Raw genomic sequence first — 22648 nt, forward strand, 5'->3', positions numbered from 1 at the left:
TTGCACAGCCTTAAAACGGTAGTTTTGAGTTGGAGTTAGTGTAGTTGATTAGTACCAGCTGTAGATAATCGTTCCTTAGAAGAACTAAACAAATAATTATCACTCCCCTATCATTGAGAAACTGGAAAATGTTGGAAAAAAATTATTCACCTCATGAAAAAGAGTTATTCATATTGCATTCATTAATTATTACTGAAGAATGACAGACTAATTTACATTTTTTTGAATTTAGCTTAGCTTTATATTCATCATGAAATGGAAGATGGAAAGAAAATGGAATTCTGTGTAATTCATCGTACATCGCATATTTCCTGGACCATCTATTGACAATCAACAACTATGAAAACATTAAATTCATCTCTGAAACACTGATTTAACCTATCTATATATTTTTTTAATTCAACATTTTACTGATAGATACTACTACAAATTGATTAAGAAGAATATGTTCTAGGAATAATAAATGCTGCATGACTAAGCACATAGGAAGTCCGTATTGAGATGTAAATGAAAATATTGATTGTCACATAAATTTCACCAAATAAAGTCAAGTGTAACATGAGATACATTGACTTATTGGCGGTACGAAGTTTGCCGGGTAAGCTAGTAGAAAATAAAATACTGTATTTATAAGCATACTGTACTATAGTATTTCGAAAGAATAATTTTCCCCTCAATGATGGAAATGTTATAAATTTTTCATTCCAGGTACCCCACCTAGAGAAAAGCTGAATTACATTGGATGCTACTCTGATTTTGGATCAGAGGATCGCAGACTATTTGACAAATTTCAGTCAGACTTTGTAGAAGGTCAAACACCGCATTACTGTGCTGGTCTGTGCTATGCACTTGGATATGGCTATGCAGCTTTGCAATACAAGTAATGTGGTTTGTCTCAACATCTGCACTACTAGTAATTGAAAGAGATTTTCCTAAACATATATGATTCACATAAGTCTGATTTAAGTAGATTGAAGTAAATTGTAGAATCTCTTGCAAAAAGTTTCACTCCAGAACTCAATTCAAGTCGAGCTTCACTGGTGTATCATGTTGTTTGATAATGGTTACATTGCAAATGAAGGTCAAATTGAACATCAACTCAAATCTCGCAAATCTGAACTAGATGTCTTTTAAATGTGTTTAATTACAAGAGATTTTGTAATAATTTTTTATCTATAATAATATTTATTTAAAATCGACAACTCTAGAGCTGCCCAAACCTTTGAATCATTAATCACCAAGTCTATATTGCGAAATTATGTGAGTGAATTCATCTCTGATCTCCATCCCTATCATTGCCCATGAACAAGGCTGGGGCTGAAGAAATCAATATTAAAAACATGTAATTGAGTAATGAAATAGCCACAGCACACCACAAGGCTCAATGAGTTTTTTGCGACTAAATTTCATCTCTAAAAGCCAATTTCGGCACGTTCTTTATATTGTTTGGCTCCATATGATTCATTTGAATTACCTACTGTTCTTTTATTATCGATCACGGACACACCACAAGAATATTTGCGAAGCCATTGCCAACAATTCGATTACTAGCCTATACTGAAGATAGGTAGTAGAGAGAAACGTCAAAAATCTACTGAAACGGTGAATGCTCAATGGAGTTATTTATTTATATTAACCAAATTCATGATCAAAACTGTATTAAACAAAAATTTTGATTTATTATTCTCAAGTAAAAAATAATTGAAACGATATTTGAAGTACTTTTGTTTTATTGACCTTTTAAATAAGTAAATTTCTGTAACTCACTCTACAATTGAATCAGTCTTGAGCTTTTTTAAAATAATTGAATATACTTTTTGTAATAGAACACAACTTTGTGATTGGATTTATTGCAGTTTCGAGTGTTTCTGCGGCAATAATCATCCACCCTCTGAAAGGCTCACCAACGATGAGGAATGTGGCTTGGAGTGCACAGGAGACAAAAATGAGAAATGTGGTGGTCATTGGAAACTCAGTGTGTACTCAACATCCATTCCAGGTAAAATATGAAGAAAATTTAATATTAAACTTTCCTTTTCGGTTAATTCATTAACGGCTTGAACTATAGTTTCAGTTGAAACCCCAATTTTGATCTATCCCCCCATGTAAAGAGTACATACCAAATCCCATATTGTAGAAAATAATCACTCCTATCCTTAAAATATTCACATACAAATGTCCTTCGCATATTCAAATGTTCAGCACTGATAGTACGCGTCTCGTAATTACTACAGATTATTGATATGATCAATTATTCTATCAAAATTCAGAAAGGGAACAGTTTTGGGCTAGGCCTGTTTTCCTTTTCTGATCATGTATATGATTAGTGTATTATGGGATGTAGAATAAATCTAAAATAAAACTATAATAATATAATTTTTCAAATTTCAATTTTTTAGGCTGAACCAAGTGAATATTTAGATATCGACAATTTTATAGCCTAAATTAACAATAGGTAATATTATTCACTGCATGCATACATTTCTCAAAGCACCAGAGTAATCATTTTGATATTTCTTGGTTTTTCTTATTCAGATATACCAGCACTGGGTAGATATATTGGATGCTATATTGACAATGGTGACAAAAGGGTGTTTAATGGTATTAAGAAAGATTTTCCTTCAAGGAATAACCCCCAACTTTGTGTCAATTTTTGCCTGAGGAACAATTACCAATATGCAGGACTACAATATGGGTAAGTTTTTATAGAATCTATACTTAAATTCTAAAATTCTAAAATACTAAAGTTCTTATCTCACTGACTCACTGATCACGATTTCTGGAAAACTACTGGATGAATTGCAACAAAACTTGGAATATAGCTTCCTTATACGTCCTAGGTGCTCACTAAGAAATCTTTTGGCGATATTTCAACTCTAAAGCTGTGTTTACACCAAAGTTATTAACAAAATGTTAATAACTCAATCCTTACAGATTCTATTAGATTGAATATAACTTATCATACACATGATGATCATATGTGTTTGTCCACCTCCGTTCAATCCAATAGAATCTATAAGGATTAAGTTATCAACATTTTGTTAATAACTTTGGTGTAAACGTGGCTTAAGGGTGGTTTTTAAGGGTTTAAAGTTCGTCTTTTAGCATGTATATTCTTCTTCTCCCAATATCTTAATTATAATAGAAATGTCCATATCATATGTTACTATAGAACTATAATCTAGAGAGAGTACCTCTTCGAAACAGTTGTTAACTGGCAACTAAATGAATAATTTTGTCAGGTTGGCATCAAGTTGGGATGACTTTATTAGGTTGGCACCAAATTGAAGAACTAATTAGAATGCATTTATCGAGAATAAATTGATTAGGCACTGCTGCTTCAATCAGAGCTATTCCTGGGAGTATAGATAATTTTTATTTTTCATAAAACAAACTCTTATGACGGGAGTTGCTTCTTATTCTATCAAGACTAATTTTGATAGTATATCCGACAGATCGCGAAAACTGCTTAGACAATTTCGATGAAATTTTAATAATTCAGTATGATATATGGAGGGCATTTTTAAAACTACAGAAGTGTCCGTCGTGGACTCTGCAAAGAATGAGGAAATTCGGCCAAAATTTAACTTGGGCGAAAGAAAGGGGTTATTTATTAAAACTGCCAAATAGCTGTTGTTGCTTTTCCTAATGTAAAAATATCTTGCATAGAAGTAAGGCACTTTCCCCATGAATCAATTATTCTCAAACGTTGATTGTTGAACATTGAGATTCTCAAACATTGAGAAAATAGAAGAATAGAGAAACAATAGCGTAAGTAGATATCCCATGGTATAGGGAATTTATGTCGCAACTTTTACTGTTATCTCAAGCCGATTACTATCGATTATTGTCAATTTTTACTGTTTTGTTGGGGTGATAGTGTATGAACGGCACAACTTGAGAGACTACCAGCGTCACACAGCAACATAGGAAAGATCTATGTGAACTATCGGCTTGAGATAACAGTAAAAGTTGCGACATAAACGCCCTATACCATGGGATATCTACTTATGCTAACGTTTCTCTATGATAGAAGGTAGCTTTCGAAAAAAATATTGGAGAATATGCATAACAGTTCGTTGACTGTCAGTATTCCTCATTAATAGCATCAATGCTTCCCATTCAAACAATGCTGACAAATTGATGTGAATCTTACTATAATTTTGTTACTTTAGATCAGATGAAGATAATATTGTTGATGATCGCTACTGTTTCAATTTCATTCAATCATGTTTGACACTTTTACTTTTGATGCCAGCTGTTATTATTATGTGAAATAAGCTCTTATTGAATGGAATCATAATCATTGAAGTCAATTATACTAAGAAAGCAATTTCTGTTTGAATATGTGTGTTTGTGGATATGTATGTATATCGGACGGATCTCGAAAACGGCTCTAACGATTTTGATTAAATCAGGAATATAGTGTGTTTGCGAAAAAAAAACATTATTTTGGAACAGGTCTCAACTCTGGGAAGATTCCCTGACGTTTCTTGAGAAATGATTATTGGTACCTCACGTAGCAGCTGATCAGAAAAAATCTGGTGTGGCGCACTCACACAACTTTCCTTGCCGTTATGAAAATTGATCACTGACGCTAGTATTCCCGCGCATCTCAAGTCTACTATTCAAATATTTGAGCCAGCTGGTGACAGGGCAATAACGCTGGAGACACACATGAGGTCTGCTATCTCTTGATAGTGAATGATTTAATAGAATCAACAATAATTTGCAATTGAATAATCACATTTTCTCGAATTTAAAGCTTATTTTCAATTTTAGGTGAAAATGTTACTGAACATTAATTATAGAGATTTTCATGCTCAATCTACTCCACTTGATTTTCTTTGTTTCAATTGTATCTGAAGCCTGATAATTGGGAATCTATCTGCATTGATGGGGCGGAGCTCCTGAAATTTTTACAGATATGGGACTTGTGGCAGTTGATAGAGCTTATCGATGACTATTTTAGGTATGAATTTGATCAAAATCGTTGGAGCCGTTTCCGAAAAAATCACGAAAAACCCTGTTTTTGACAACATTTTCGCCATTTTAGCCGCCATCTTGAATTGCATTTGATCGAAATTGTTCGTGTCGGATCCTTATAGTGAAAGGACCTTAAGTTCCAAATTTCAAGTCATTCAGTTAATTGGGAGATGAGATATCGTGTACACAGACGCACATACACTCATATACACACACACACACACACACACACACACACACACACACACACACACACACACACACACACACACACACACACCACACACACACACACACACACACACACACACACACACACACACACACACACACACACACATACAGACCAATACCCAAAAACCAGTTTTTTGGACTCAGGGGACCTTGAAACGTATAGAAATTTAGAAATTGGGGTACCTTAATTTTTTTCGGAAAGCAATACTTTCCTTACCTATGGTAATAGGGCAAGGAAGGTAAAAAACATGATATTGCATCAGCTGCTCCTATTTCCTTTCATGATGATTGTCATTACATGACACATGACAAATCTATTGATAATAGATCACAAGTAAAAAATAAAGCTGTCAATTTAGATAGAAATTAAATTGAGTTACATGTTTGTTTACATCTAAATTTTCTTCTCCAATCCTTGGTTCAAGCTAAGATCAAAGAAAAAAATTTATAATGGTAGTTAATGAACAAAGTGATTTAATAAACTCTATTCAGATTTATGCAAATTCACATTAAATTGATCCCACTTTAATATTTATTATAGTAAAGTTTAGGGCATGAGGAATCAGCCACAATAAATTTTGTACTAACTATTATGAATGGACTCTTATGTATGAATGGACTTCCATGTAAGAAAGAATCAGTGGATTGGCTGCTTTTACACTTTTGGATAAGTGAAACGAAAAGTAAGCGACAGGTTATTCCAAAAATTCCATAATAGCAAGAAATCCAGTATACCAGAGTCATCAAATTCCGAATCAAATTAATTTGGAATTTATTCTTCAATTGCATCAAGCAAAAACAAAAATAACATGATCACTGCTAATTTGATAACTGTCAACGGGAAATATTAATTACCAATGAATAAAGTCGAGGTCGACTTTTAAGCCCCGCCCAATAAACTACAAAATTCGTTGCAATTAGACTACTCTTCTACAGAGCACTTTAATAATTATTCGAATGATTTGACTCAATAATTGTGGCGTAATCTCAAAAACGATTATAACAATTTTGGTAGGATTTAGATTATAAATTTGTCAAAAAAATAATTGTATCTTTTAATTTCCGTAGCGAAGCACGGGTGCCCTACTAGTTTAATATAAAACTACTCCAGTAACTTATTGCTACAATTTATTCCTCAAAAATCTTTTGGGAAAATCAGAGTTGTTTTGAATTATGTGGAACGCCTATTCTAATGTGGGTGATAGAACATTAGGAAGGATTCTATTCTTCTTATTGTCTTCTGAAAGGAATCTGAAATTCAAAATATTTATATTTTGTAGAATAACCTACATTGGACATTTGAAACTGTTCAAAAGATTGAGATTTATGAAAATTTACTTCTTTAATTTGACAGAATTTCAAAATTTGAATATATTTTTAATGTTTATGATTCAAGTAAATGGAATGTAAGTTATGTGGATCCATTCTGCCAGGAAACTTCTCATTACAGAGATTCACTTTCTAACTGTCAGCATGTCTTTTCTAGCACCGCCGCTTCCACATTCAATCAATTCTGACAGTATGAAGTAAATTATCTCATTGTGCGAATAAAACTATTTATAGGATAGAAATTTTCTTATTTTTGAAGGAGGGAATGCTATTGTGGAAATGATGAACTAACAGCGGGACTGGTGCCTGACCATCAATGCGAGATGGAATGTCCGGGAGATGATACTCGTGCCTGCGGTAATCATTGGAGATTGGCCGTCTATCAACTTAGTAAGATATCCTACAGTATTCTAAATACCAACCTCTAATCTAAATCCTAGGTGAAAATTTAGTCAAGTATAAGCTAATCATTATAGAGTACACTTAAAATTTAAAAATGGTAAAATTCTTCATCGTCAACGTCTTTATGGAGTATTTGTCCTGGTTAGCTTATTGAGCTTAGCTTGTTCCGGCATTCATTTTCACCTCGTCTTTCCTAAGATTATTCTGTCTTTTTGCTTATGCAAATCCGGACCCAAACCGAGGCTTTATTTTGACGCTTCTCAGTAATGTAAATAGTAAAAGTGAATTTAGCCGGGTTTTCATTTTTTAATGGTATACGGTACTTATTTTAACTTAGGCTATACTTAATTTTAATACATTAATAATTTAACTTGTCTGGTCTAAAGTTTAGGTACGTTGATTCAAAAATAATGAAGAAATAGACACAGCATTCCTAATAATATTGATATTTAATAGTACCTATATTGAAAAGAAAGCATGAGTTTAATTCTGCTGAACTCTGAGCAAGGTCTTATCTGAATAATATTATGATAATCAATAGAGTACAGTGAGCAACGATAATAATTGAACTTTTTGACAATTGATTTTATATCGATAACTAAATATTTAGTAATGGGTCATAACAATGTTTGCACTATTTGCACATTTAAGATAATTTTTTGATTCCTACTTCATGTAATAATTTGTTGTAGCCATTCAATTCAAATCACCGCAGTATTTGGGATGCTTCAAGGACGAATCAAGCGAAATAAGACTGTTCAAGGGATACCAACAAAACTTCTATAATTCATTGACCGTACAAAGCTGTATTGACAATTGTAGAAGCAAAGGATTCCAATACTCTGGACTTCAGTATAGGTAAGATTTGGTTAGATTTATTAAGGCTGTGCAAAGGCTAAAAATAAACTTTCTACTGGTGATATTTTTCAAAGTTTTACGATTTGTGTATCATCAAGTTATCAAAATGAAAAAGTTTTCTCAGGAAAACATTTTTTTCTACAACTGTAGAAAATTCGTTCGAAAATTTTCGTTTTATCAGATCAACAATACCATGAAGAAAATACATATTTGAGGACACCAGCCACTCAATCCCACTGTTGCCCTCAAAGCAAATCAATAAAACAATTTTAAAGATTTATCCTCTAAATCTCATGCATCTATCTCCTACCGAATTTGAAATGTTCTGTCCCAAAAATTTAAACTTTAGGCGCGCATATCTCAAAAAGTAATGATTGGAAAAAAATATTTTCTTGAGAAAACTTTTTCATTTCGATAGCTTAATGATATACAAATCGAAAAATATCACCAGTAGAAAGTTTATTTTTAGCCCTTGCACAGCCTTAATACCATACTGTAAATGATCTTTAATGTAGGACAATTAACATAGTTTTGTCCTGTAACATTTTCTACTGACTATTTTTACCATTTTACTTTGAGAAATCAAAATTGAATTGGATATTGGATTTACTTTCTTCCAACATGGAAGAATATACGGTAAGTCTACCGTATCTATCTATAATCAGTTCATTGAAACCATATCATATTATATTATGCACTAGTTGAACATACGTGCTCCAAGGTTTGTGAAACTGATGAATTATCACTTTATAAATTGAAGTTGCTTTCCATGACGAAACACTATATAATAACTTTGTTGAAGTTCTGACACTGTGTTACTTGTAAGTATTTGAAAAAACACTTACTTTTATTGGAGTATTGAGAAATGCATTTCACTCCTGAAGAGGAGCTTCATCAGCCTGACACCAGGGGCGCTTGCTCTTATGGGTTGGACTGTGTGGCCAAAATGTGGGAAAATATTACCACTCGATAAGTTAAGGTTGATCATTTAATAAGTTGGATTTGTCATAGTGGAGGTGTTTAAAAATTTCATATTGTTCTAGTGTGTTGAGTCTCTGGCTTTTTTGAAGAATGTGTAGGATTTCGATATCTGTTTGTATGTTTTTGTGATTGTGTCCTGTAGCTATTAAATGTTCTACATAATTATGTAGATTCTGAATTTGAATTTACTGCTTTTATGTGCTCATTGTATCTTATTTTGAAGCTACGGCCAGTCTGTCCAATATAGAATTTTGGGCATGTATTACATTTTAGTTTATAAATTCCTGTCTTTTCAAATTGTGAGCTGTCTATTTTTCGTGTTTTTAGTTGGGTTTTCAAGTTGTTGTTGGTTCTAAATGCTGTTTTGTAGCCTGATTCTTTGAATATGTTTGCTATGGATTGTGATTTTTGATTGAAATATGTTAGTGTGACATATTTGTTGGGATTTGGGGGTTTCTGTTTCTTGTTTTTCATTTTATGAAGTATTTTGTCTATTACATTGGATGAGTAGCCATTGTTTTTTGCCAGATATTTTATAGTGTTCAATTCCGTCTGGTAATCTTCTTTTGTAAGTGGATGCTTATTAGTCTATGGATTATGGAGTTGAAGGCAGCAAGTTTGTGTTGTGGTGGATGATTTGATGTTTCATGTATGAGTGTATCTGTCATTGTGGGCTTTCTGTAAATAATAAATCTTGGTTTGTTGTCCTGTTTTGATATGGAGAGGTCCCGAAAGTTTAGGGCATTGTTGGTTTCATATTCTGCAGTGAAATGTATGTTTTTGTGTATTTTGTTCAATTCTGAGAGGAGTTGATCACATTGTCTGGCATTTCCTTTGTAGAGTAGTATTATTTCGTCAACATATCTTTTCCAATAAATGATTTTTTCTGCATGTTTATTTTTGAATATTTTTGTTTCTTCCATGTGTTGCAGGAAAATTTCAGTTAGTATACAGGAGATTCGGCTTCCCATTGGAAGGCCCTCTTTTTGACTGAAGTATTTTTGATCATGAGTGAAGTAATTTTGTGATGTAATTTTTTTGTTAATATTTCTATTAGCTCTCCGGTGTGTTCTGGTGAATTGCTCTTGTTGTTCAGGATTCTTTCAATAATAGCTATGGTTTCTTTTACTGGGAAGTTGGTGTAGAGGTTCTTGATATCAAATGATGCTAGAGTTGAATTATATGGAATGTGAATGTCTTTAATTTTATTTACAAGGTCCAAGCTGTTTTTAAATATGCAGGATGCTGGTCTACTGGTATCAGTTTCCTTAGTTGTGAATCCATTTGTTTAGCTAATTTGTATGCTGGAGCTTTTTTGTAGTCTATGATAGGTCTTACTGGTGTGTTCTCTTTGTGGAGTTTGGGAAGTGCTTGGAGAGTAGGTGCAGAAGGGTGAATTTCTTTTAAATACCTTTTTTCATTTTCTTTTAGAATGTGTTTTGTTCTGTTTATAGCTAGTTTAATTTCATTCTGATATCTTGTTGTTGGGTCTTTCTGGATTTGCTTTATATTATTTTCCAGGTAAATTCATCTATTTTTTTGTTCAGATCATCATTGTGGATTATAACTATGCTGTTTCCTTTGTCAGCTTTTGTGAATGTTATATTGTGAGTTTTTGCCTTTTCTTTTATGGAGAGTAAAGTTTTTTCCTCTGTTAATGTGGGGTAGTGATGACTGGTTGGACTTTTTTATGATTTTTAGTGCTTCATGTCTCACTTTATCCTGCTCATCTGAGGTCATTTTTTGGATGTTAGTTTCTACATCTATTGCTTCATTTAGTTTTGATTTTTTATTTTGTTTTTTATGTTATATTTTAGCCCCTTATTCAATAATTTCATCTCATTGTTGTCAAATGATATTTGTGTCAGGTTTACTGTTCTAGGATGGAATTTTTGTGTTGTGAATCTTCAATTTGTGTTCTACCCATGAGTTTGTATGGTTAATAGTTTCTAATACAATGTGCTCTTTGTATTTGTGGGCTATTTTCAGGTGTAACCTATACAGTTTGAGGTTAAGATCATCTTTCTGTTTGTGTTGCTGTTTTATTGATTCCTTTATAAATAGTATTTGAGACTTTGTTTTGGTTATTTGAGCAGCTTTGTCTTTTGATTTTAAGTTGATTCTAGCATGAGATGGTGTGATATTCAGTTTAAGACATTTCTTATTGAATTTTATGTGTAAGGCCAAAGTCCTAACCTTCAAAGCAAGTTTCCTGAAGTTTTGGAAGTCTGCTGGTCCTGCAGTGTTGAAATTGAAGAAAATTCAGGAAAATCATGATAGAAAAATTGCAAACCTAACCCCAAAAGGAAAATTGTTCACCACAACACAAAAATTCCATCCTAGAACAGTAAACCTGACACAAATATCATTTGACAACAATGAGATGAAATTATTGAATAAGGGGCAAAAATATAACATGAAAAAACAAAATAAAATATCAAAACTAAATGAAGCAATATATGTAAAAACTAACATCCAAAAAATGACCTCAGATGAGCAGGATAAAGTGAGACATGAAGCACTAAAAATCATAAAAAAGTCCAACCAAAGTCATCACTACCCCCACATTAACAGAGGAAAAAACTTTACTCTCCATAAAAGAGAAGGCAAAAACTCACAATATAACATTCACAAAAGCTGACAAAGGAAACAGCATGGTTATAATCCATAATGATGATCTGAACAAAAAAAATAGATGAATTTATCCTGGAAAATAATATAAAGCAAATCCAGAAAGACCCAACAACAAGATATCAGAATAAAATTAAACTAGCTATAAACAGAACAAAACACATTCTCAAAGAAAATGAAAAAATATATTTAAAAGAAATTACCAGAAAGAATTGAACACTATAAAATATCTGGCACAAAAAAATGGCTAGTCATCCAATGTAATAGACAAAATACTTCATAAAATGAAAAACAAGAAACAGAAACCCCCAAATCCCAACAAATATGTCACACTAACATATTCAATCAAAAATCACAATCCATAGCAAACATATTCAAAAAATCAGGCTACAAAACAGCATTTAGAACCAACAACAACTTGAAAACCCAACTAAAAACACGAAAAATAGACAGCTCACAATTTGAAAAGACAGGAATTTATAAACTAAAATGTAATACATGCCCAAAATTCTATATTGGACAGACTGTCCGTAGCTTCAAAATAAGATACAATGAGCACATAAAAGCAGTAAATTCAAATTCAGAATCTACATATGCAGAACATTTAATAGCTACAGGACACAATCACAAAAACATACAAACAGATATCGAAATCCTACACATTCTTCAAAAAAAGCCAGAGACTCAACACACTAGAACAATATGAATTTTTTAAACACCTCCACTATGACAAATCCAACTTATTAAATGATCAACTTAACATCAAATCGAATGGTAATATTTTCCCACATTTTGGCCACACAGTCCAACCTATAAGAGAAAGCGCCCCTGGTGTCAGGCTGATGAAGCTCCTCTTCAGGAGTGAAATGCATTCCTCAATACTCCAACAAAAGTAAGTGTTTTTTTCAAATATTTACAAGTAACACAGTGTCAGAACATTTCAACAAAGTTACTTTATAAATAATCACTGTAGGTGTTGGCATACTATAATATCGGTTATTTCCTATCTTATAATATATTGGAATACAAAGTTTAGTACTAAGTGTATTTTCATTTTGTATCTTCGAGCAAGTGAAAGAAAAATATTTTATTTTGAATCATATATTAAACTGATACGGTAGGACTGTCAAATTATCGGTTAAACAAATGATTTTGAATTGGTTGAACACTTGAGGGTCTTATTCAGCCCCCGAAATTTTCAGAATATCAATTTGTCAGATTGATAATAATTTTCTTTAACTTTTAGGAAGAAATAAGTTTTGAACTCTGTTTTCTATCTTATTGATTCTAAGAGCAAGTGAATGTAGGATAGAATAGACAGTGTAGGACTTATAATCCTATAAAATCCTTATAATCATATGAAATGGTGAATTCTTCTGTTTTTGAGTAGATACCAATGCTTCTGCGAGGATAGAAAGCCACCAAACGCCTCACTAGTGGGTGACAACAATTGTCTTTATCCATGCTCGGGTGACAGCTCCCAGATATGTGGCGGTGACTGGAGGTACTCTGTCTATTGGAATGGGTTTAAAAGTGAGTCATTCTGCTATTAATTATGTTGGAGATTTACTTAATCATTAGCCATCATGAACTAGGCATGGAAAGCCTGTTCCGGTGTCCACCGCTTCCTTGGTCTTCCGATGTCTCTTTTTCCATCAAACTGCAACTTCCAAGCTTGTAGTAGATGGCGTCTTCTGGGTCGATTATACACTTGGCCAGTTTACAAGCTACAAGCCAGCGTTTTTACTACTAGCGCACTTGCCGACTCGCCGGCTTGTAGCTTGTAAACTAGCCAAGTGTAGCCTACTTGATCCTTTCTAGTCCATGATGGATGATAATGGGAGTCACTTGATATGCATTGAGCTTCATTTTCTTGATTATGTGGGAAGCTTTTTGGTGTTGATTATTAAGGAATGATAACAGTGAAATGAATTTCACTAAATCTACTTTTTTCATATATATTTTTTTTATGGTAATTTTTCTCTCATTAGTTATTAGATTTCAATAATTTAAACGAATTCATTGCTTTCGTTTTAATGGCAGATCATTTGCTTAGAACATTTTTTGCGCACAGAATTGAATTTTGAAATATTCTTTGAAAACATTTACAGGAGAATGTTTGTTATAGGCATTGTTTTGGGCAATGTTTTGTTATAGACATTTCAGTAAATGAAAAATATGGAAATATCAAATTGAGTGTCTTATGTAGTATACATACTGAGGTATTTAATGAAAATGAGTTCTATTATATCTGTACGTCATCTTCGAAACACAGTATGGTAGTGCGGAATGATATACTCTGTAGCAAACCGGTACATACTGAGAAATGATACAGCATACCTACTACCATATGACCCATGTAAAACTCAACCTCGAAACCCAAGCCAAATATTCATTAGCTTTGCAGTGACCATGAACTTGAAAATTAAAATTGAGTTGCACTACATTTCCATGTTTCTTAGAGAAACAAAATAGCAATGAGTTGGATCTAAAAGCCAAACACTAGACATCTTTTTCCAGTCAGAATGACAGGACAGGAAGACCTCCGATTGGCTGATCGGATTGGCTTAGAAAAGGAAACTCAATAGACAGGAAGCTCTCTGGAATCAGCCAATCGTAGATATTCCTCTCATGACGTGCCATGCCGTCTCGTCTGAAAAACGTCTCGTGTGGCTTGGCTTCAAGTCACAATGTACGATAAATCAATCAAAATAACACTTGTTATATCGGTGTAGTTAATTCAGCTATTTTTGTCTTATTCAAATGCCAATTTAGAATGCAACCTTGTAGTGGATCAAGGTTTCCAGTTAATTTAGGCTATGACTTGAAAATAATTTCGAACAACAGTTTTGCAATCGTGTTGCATCACAAACACTAGTGACATACACTGTGTCAGGGTGTCTCCCGCACACGCAAAGTGAAAATTATTCCCGTCATGTATGTCTGTGATGATAGGCCTACAAAACGCCATCATCTTGTTATTTTGTATTGTCATCATTGTACTTGAGTTGAAAAATTGGTGTAGCCGTTGAAAATCAAATAAATAAATCAAATAAATTATATCACTGTACACATTTCCCAAGGACTTTTTATAATCGAAGATTAAAGATTGATTGATTCTAAGATTGAAGTGGAATTGATATTCACCATAACCATAAAATTAATGTATGGTTGCAGATCCTCTAAGAAATTCAGATAACTACATAGGATGCTACAGGGAGAGAAACGCGCCTTTACAGCTGCTACCTCTGGAAACTGTCTCATTTGAAAGATCACTGACTCCTCAACTGTGCATCGACCATTGCTTTCGCAAGGGTTATCCATATTCGGGAACACAAATTTCTTCCGTTCATTTTGGAACACAACAGAGGAGGTAACTTGAGTCATCACACAGTAAAAATACCGTATCACTCAATCATTTTTACCAATTTCTTATACCGGTAAATAAAATCCTCAACGTCATAATTGACCGAGCGAAGTGAGGTCTAAGATTCAGTCGACGGTTTGGCATTTCTCTTAATGTTTTTGGAAATTTTGCTTTCAAGAATAATATAAAAGGAAAAAGGAGCCTCCTTCATACGCCAATATTAGAGTAAAAATCAGACTATAGAATTTCTCTTAATGTTAAAATGTTTGAATGTTTATATGTTGCGCATTTACGGCGAAACGCGGTAATAGATTTTAATGGAATTTGACAGGTATGTTCCTTTTTTAATTGCGCGTCGACGTATATACAAGGTTTTTGGAAATTTTGCGTTTCAAGGATAATATAAAAGGAAAAAGGAGCCTCCTTCATACGCCAATATTAGAGTAAAAATCTGGTGTGGCGCACTCACACAACTTTCCTTGCCGTTATGAAAATTGATCACCTAACGCTAGTGTTCACACGCATCTCAAATCTACTACTGTTCAAATTTTGAAGATCTGAGCCAGCTGGTAACAGGACAATAACGCTGGAAACACACGTGGTCTGCTATCTCTTTATAGTGAATGATTTAATAGAATCAACAGTTGCCAAGAGTTAGCAATTGAAATAATCACATTTTCTCGAATTTCGAGCTTATTTTCAATTTTAGGTGAAAATGTAAATGTACATTAATTGTAAAGATTTTTATGCTCAATCTTTTCCACATGAAATTTTTTGTTTAAATTGTATCTGAAGCCTAATAGTTGGGAATCTAAAATCAAACTTTGCATAGATGGGGCGGAGCTCCTGAAATTTTTACAGATATAGGACTTGTGGCAGTCGATAGAGCTTATCAATGACTATTTTAGGTATACATTTGATCAAAATCGTTGGAGCCGTTTTCGAGAAAATCGCGAAAAACCCTGTTTTTGACAACATTTTCGCCATTTTAGCCGTCATCTTTAATTGAATTTGATCGAAATTGTTCGTCTCGGATCCTTATATTGTAATGACCCTAAATTCCAAATTTCAAGTCATTCCGTTAATTGGGATATGAGATATCGTGTACGCAGACGCACATACACACACACACACACACACACACACACAAACACACATAGCCTACAGACCAATACCCAAATACTTTTTGGATCTTGAAACGTGTGTGTGATTCTTGAATTTTGTGTGATTTCAGTCAATGCCACTGTGGTGATTTTAAGCCTTCCACAGACACAAGACTGATGAGTCGCAGTGCTCGGCCAGCTGCCCAGGTGATCAAACAACAAGTGTGGCGGTGATTGGAGAATATCTGTCTATAGAACCGGGGTCTTCCGATATAATCGTAAGTTGGAGGTGAATATAATCTATTAGGTGAATTTAAAATTATACATTTTGAATTGGACGATTTTTTATCAGCTATTGTACGGTATTGTTGTTGAACTGTTTTAGACGTTCAAATCCATTTCTACTTTCTGATATTTTTCATCAAATAATAACAAAATTCAAAAACTGATCACTATTTGGACTGCGCATGCGCAGGATTTGTAAGCAGGCTCTAATGTAGCTCTTCATTTAAACATTGAATTAAAAATTTTAGTGGTGAAGTTTTAGTTTTACTTACGATATTATGAACCACAAAGTGGTAGTTGCTGTATTGTGAGGTGAATTTCCTGTGCACTGTGAGTTTTTTATTGGTGATCGGTATAGTTTTATTTCTAACTATCTACTTAACCTAAGTTTCAACCAGCTAAACTGAGTAGACAGTGGTCTGTCATTGCAAGTTTTTTTTTTCAACATAAATATAAATCCGGGAACTTATCGAGTGACAGATGTATAGCTATATAAGAACTGAACTATTGTTTTCACTTTTGGGCTGCTTCAAGTATAAGGTACTATTTCGTTTCTGAATTCGAGTGTTCTTTTACCGCTAGTGAGTGCAATCAGCTGGGCGAACTTTCAACATTTAGGCGGGAAATCTAGTATCCTAGCAACCTGTAGATTTGTTTATGCGTAGTTCTGATCGAGCCACCGCGGCGGGAGGTTTTGAAATTGACCAATCAACTCCGCATTCGGTTACTAATTGACAGTTATTTGTCAGGTAGAAACATTTTTCACATAGGCGATAAGAGATTATCAGTATCAGATACTCTGGTAAAGAATTTAAGAAACTTTGTTATTTTGATGAGTCCAAACTGGGTAAACGAGTCAGCGGGTTTGTCATGCCAGGAGCAAAGTTTGAACCTATTTCCTCCAACATAAAGAGTGAATCTCATATTTTATCTGAGGATGATCACATATATATAGTTATTATTGGGAGTGGCAATGATGTGTATTGTAATCAGGCAGCGAAATTTCTGAGAGGATTGATTACTCTTCTTCAGCTATTGACTTTTACAAATATATTAGTTTCCACTTTACCGATCAGACATGACCTTCCTGATGGTCTTGTATTAATGAGGAAATTAGGAAAACAAATAGAATGATCAAAAAAATATGTAGCAAGTTTAAAAACTTCAAGGTTAAAGAGATATCTGATTTGAGTAGAGATAAGTTTACTAGGCATGGGCTGCATCTGAACGGAAAAGGAAAAGCTGCACTGGCACACAAAATAGAAGGAATGTTGGAGTGTAACGATGCTGCTAGTAATAGAATTATTGAATTAGGGTATTTTAATAGCTCGGAAAACTAGTAAATGGTCCTGCATCTGAGATAGATAAACAAAAAATACAAGAGTTTAGTGTCACGAAGGACCTCGGAACAGTAAATTATCACACCAATAAAGTATCTGAAAATAAAAATATGAAATTAAATCAACAAATGTGAACTTATTTTACTGGAATGCTCAGGGATTAACTAATAAAATGGATTAATTAGAATTAGTCGTACATGAGCAGAATGCTGCTGTGGTATAGTGAGGTCCACGTTATGATGACAGTGGATAAAGATAGAAGAATAGCGATGCCGATTATCTGCATTAATTAATCATATTTCTACACTGTCAAAAACATAATTGGCACCGTTGTGGACCTAGAAAAGGATAGCAAAACCAATGTTAATCAAATACTGTCATTATAACGTGGACCTCACTATAGCTGTTGTTGAGCACTGAGTGGAAAATGATAATCTGACAAATAGTTGGAATTAAATTACCTACAATTAAGAGCATAATAATATGTGTATATAGGTAGGCCTAGTAGTGATAATGTAGTATATTATAATAGATTCTTGTCTTCCTTGTATGAGCTTCTCAGTACGGTCTCGAATCCTAGTGACATGCTACCAATTTATCCTAATAGGTTGGTTAGCCTTCACCTATATTCTAAGGAAAGTCATCGGTTCCTAATAAGCTAATATCTTGATACATCATGAATGGATCTAATGCTTATGAATGAGAAATCCAGTTTAGAGCAAATCAAATTATAATTTATTAATAAAATGATTAAAAAATTTCAGTTCACACCAAAACAAATAATCATACATGGATCGAACATAGATTGAACATGATTGAGGTGACTAATATGTTTGTTCTGTTCATCAAAATAGATTCCAACAGCTTTCAAAAAAACTAAGAAATTATTGTTTCAAATCAAAATCAAAATATATAACTTATAGATTAAGAATACTTATCTATCGTTTATGATAAAGTTTTAGTTTTACTTTTAAAGAATAAAGAGTTGACTAGGGAAACTCACAAAGAAAACGATTTTACATACCGACTGCGTTTTAATCACCATGACAGTGCTGCCACCATAGTTGTTCAAACACATAAATAATTTTGACATTACAATAGAAATAATACAAAATATAGTTTTACATGAATTATTATATTCCAACACTCCTCCTTAATGTCAAAATGTTTTAACAAAAAATCAGTTTACATCTAAATTGTTATTTCTAAATGATAATAAAGATTTTAATCAGAATTATTTGTTAGAAAGTCATCACTTGTATTACTTGTTTTACATAGTCACCAACATATCTTTAAACTTCGAAAATTTGTTACTCAATAATGGTTTAGTAAATATGTCAGCTAGCTGTTTTTCTGAACAACAATATTTAATTTCAAACATGTCATTATAAAATTGTTCGCTTACAAAATGGTACCTGACATCAATGTGTTTACTTTTCCTGTTCATTTTACCTGATTTAATTAGCTTGATAGCACTTTGATTGTCCACATTAAGTACTGTATTTATAGTTTTGTTAGTCAATTCTGAAAGAATAGTCTTCAAATATTTTAATTCTTTACAACACTCTGCAGCAGAAATATACTCAGCTTCTGTTGTGGATAAGGCAATAATTGGTTGCTTTCTAGAGCTCCAAATAATTGGTGCTCCTCACAACAATATAACATACCCACTTGTAAATAATAATAATACACTTGTATTATTACAAATAATAATAACATACCCACTTGTGCTTTTTCTATCATTTAGATCACCAGCATAATCTGAATCACAATATACTTCAACTTTCAATATATTTGACTTACAACGGGAAAAAATAAACAACATCTTTTGATCCATTTAGATATCTTAGGGTTCTCTTAACATGTTTGTACATCTTTAGCACTAGGGTTATCTAAGTACCGGCTTTTATAGTTGACTGCAAAAGACATGTCAGGTCTTGTTTTGTTAGTTAAGTATAGCAAACTACTAACCGCCTCTCTATAGGGAAAATCTATTCTAAGCTTTTCAATTTGGTCATTTTTTACTATGGGTGTATTTTGATATTTACTGCCAGTCATAATAAAATTTTCAAGAACTTTCTTAGAATAGATTGTCTGTGCAAAAATGCCTTCTTTGTTTTGTCTTATTTCCAAACCTAAATAACTAGCTGGATTCTCATTTACTGTCATTTCAAAATTTTTCATTAATTTTTCCAATAGATTATTCATTTTAGTTTCATCCTTGCTCATCAAAATTCCATTATCTACATGTATTGCTAAATAAAGTTCATTTGAATTGTCTTTGAAAATGCATTGATCAGATTTTAGTTGATGTAAACCTTCTTGCTTTAGAAAAGATGTTAGTATTTTATTTCATAGGGGCTTGTTTTAATCCATAAAGGGCTTTCTTCAATCTACATACCTTTCCTTCTTCATCACCAAATCCTTCTGGAATTCTCATAAAAATTTCATCATCTAATTCCCCATACAAAAAAGCAGTTTTTACATCAAATGTTTGGATTTTCAAATTATCCTGCACTGCAATTGAAAACAAAATTCTTAATGATGCATTGTCTACAACAGGACTAAAAGTATCTTTAAAATCGATTGAACCTTCTTTCTGTTGACATCCTCTAACAACTAACCTAGCCTTGTATATCCCATTATCTTTTACTTTGAATACCCACCTACTTGTTAAAAATTCCTTTCCTGTAGTTTCTTTTTTATCAACAATACTCCAAGTATTATTCTTTTCCAAAGATACTTTCTCTTTATTTATTGCTTCCTTCCATTTTTCTCTGTCCTCACTCTTTTCATTCATCTCACTCCTGATCTCTGCTTCTTGTTCTCTTTCATTCATCATCTATACTTCTTGTTCTCTTCCATTCATCATCTCTGCTTCTTGTTCTCTTTCATTCATCATCTCTGCTTCTTGTACATTTTCTTGTTCTCTCTGATTTTCTAAATCATTTCTATTTTGTCTACATTTTACAAGCATTTCATTTTGGTCTTTTACAGTTTTTCATTTGAATAGAACATTTCTTCTTTTTCATTAAACAAAACATCTCTCGAGATAAAAATCTTTCTTTTTACTGGATCCCATATCTATAACCATTTGGGGCATATCCTACAAAAATTGCTCTTTGCTACGGCTGTCAAGTTTTTTAAGTGGACCTAATCTTTTGAATGTACTTTAACCAAATTTTTATTTCACTCAAATCCGGTTTTCTACCATACCATTTTTCAGCAGGTGTTGTATCAATACTAACAGTTGGACTACGATTTATAAGATAAGCAGATGTTAATACAGCCTCTCCCCACATACTTTTGGGTAAATTTGAATAAAAATTAATGCTCTTGCTTTTCCCTTAATGTTCTGTTCATTCGTTCAGCAGTTCCATTTAGTTGGGGTGAATAGGTATAATAATCTAGCACAATTCCCCGTGATTTACACCAATTTTCAAGCAATTAGATACTATTCCCCACCATTATCACACCTGATTTTAGCAACTTTGAGATTGAAATGAGCTTCAGCTTCATATACATATTCTTTCAAATAAGTAGCAGCTTCATTCTTAGATCTTAACAAATAGACTTTACAAAAATGACTGAAATCATCAACACATGTCAAAAAAAATTTTTTACCATCATGAGTTTGTGGTAATAGGACCACATAAATCTGAATGAATTACTTGCAAAAAATTTGATGCTCTATTTCTTATGGAATTGAAAGGTTTCTTACTTGTTTGGCTTTTGGACAAATATTACAAAATTCCTCTTCACAAATATTAAATACATTTGATGGAATTCCTACTGAAATTTTGGATAATTTTTCAAGATTCTTGAAACTAATATGACCTAATTTCCTATGCCAATTCATTGCTTCTGAATGATTTGAGAAACTGATTCAGAATCTTTGTCAATCTTCTTAGAATATGATTCACTATAGCCTTGTCATGATTACCTATTTTACTGGCATATTCTGCAATAGTTACATTATTTTTAATTTCTTCTTTTAATTGAACTTCATATAAAAACCTTGCTTATTTTTATTCCCTTCCAAATAACAATTTGTTTTTCATGATTTGGACTTTACTTTTAGTAAACAAAACTTTTCCACCATTTTCGGTAATTGCATTTACTGACATTAAATTATTAGTGAGATCTGGGACATATGTAACATTTTTAAGTATACACTGTTCTGAGTTTACAACTCCTGAAGCTAATGCTACCATACTTTGATCTTCCTTGGCAACAGATATCGTTTGTTTACATGTTTTTTACATTATCTAAAATACTGACATCATTAGTCATGTGGTTTGGTGTACACCACTATCTATGATAAATACTTTATTGGAGACATCCTGACCCTCAGTTGCTTTTAGGCTATGACTTATTGAACTATTACTTGAGTTAGAAAAGATGTTTTACTTTGAGCCTTATTACGAAAGTGATTAGTGATCTTTTTCATTGTGATTAGTTTTTTTACAGATTTTACATGACTTGTTATCACTGGACTTATTGTTTTCCAAAAAACAATCCTTTTCATAATGATTTGACTTTTTGCAATAAGTACAAAATTTTTGTTTAGATCTGTTATTTGGGCAGTTATTACGAATGTGTCCATATTCATTACAGGGGTAGCATTTTGTTGTCTTACTATTGGAAGTAGAAGCCTTGATCTTACCTCGTTCTTGTCTTACTGTTTTGAACGCCAGAGATTCGCTCTCACCTGACCATTTAATTCCTTCTTGGAGAAGTCTAGCCTTTAGATTATCCAAAGTCTTTTCTGTATTTCAAAGTCATGTTTACTGTAAAATCCCACGCACTTGAAAAATGTTTATACTGTTCTGGGAGTACACTCAGTATTTTAGTAATCACTATTGTTTCATCGATTTTCTGGTCAAGTCTGGTCAATTTGTATGCGATGTTTTGAATGTATGTTAGGTTACCCATCATGTCTTTATCTGTAGAGAACTTGCATGTATAAAAGTCTTGAAGAAGAGCACATTTTTGTTGAGTTGTGTCACGCACAGAGTATCAGCACAGTGCATCTCAAAAACTAAATCCCTATATGGCTGTGAAACTTTATAATTATTTGCGCTGCCACTATAGAATCTTTATGTAAAAGTGCTTTTAAGTTAAAAGTAAGG

At 32.9% G+C, this 22648-nt stretch overlaps 1 protein-coding gene across 1 annotated transcript; it reads left to right on the forward strand.

Annotated features, from left to right (window-relative positions):
- Positions 1–708: 708 nt before the first annotated feature.
- On the forward strand, positions 709–16105 carry LOC120352697 (WSC domain-containing protein ARB_07870-like; the record flags this gene model as incomplete). Its single annotated transcript, XM_039434486.1, is given in 8 exon segments — positions 709–880; positions 1857–1999; positions 2536–2695; positions 6809–6939; positions 7644–7809; positions 12812–12954; positions 14599–14794; positions 16023–16105. Coding segments are annotated over 5 exon segments (655 nt in total), but the record flags the coding sequence as incomplete, so codon positions are not given.
- Between the last annotated feature and the right edge of the window lie 6543 nt (positions 16106–22648).

This window comes from Nilaparvata lugens, chromosome 1 (genome assembly GCF_014356525.2).
Source record: "Nilaparvata lugens isolate BPH chromosome 1, ASM1435652v1, whole genome shotgun sequence".
NCBI classification, from domain to species: Eukaryota; Metazoa; Arthropoda; class Insecta; order Hemiptera; family Delphacidae; genus Nilaparvata; species Nilaparvata lugens.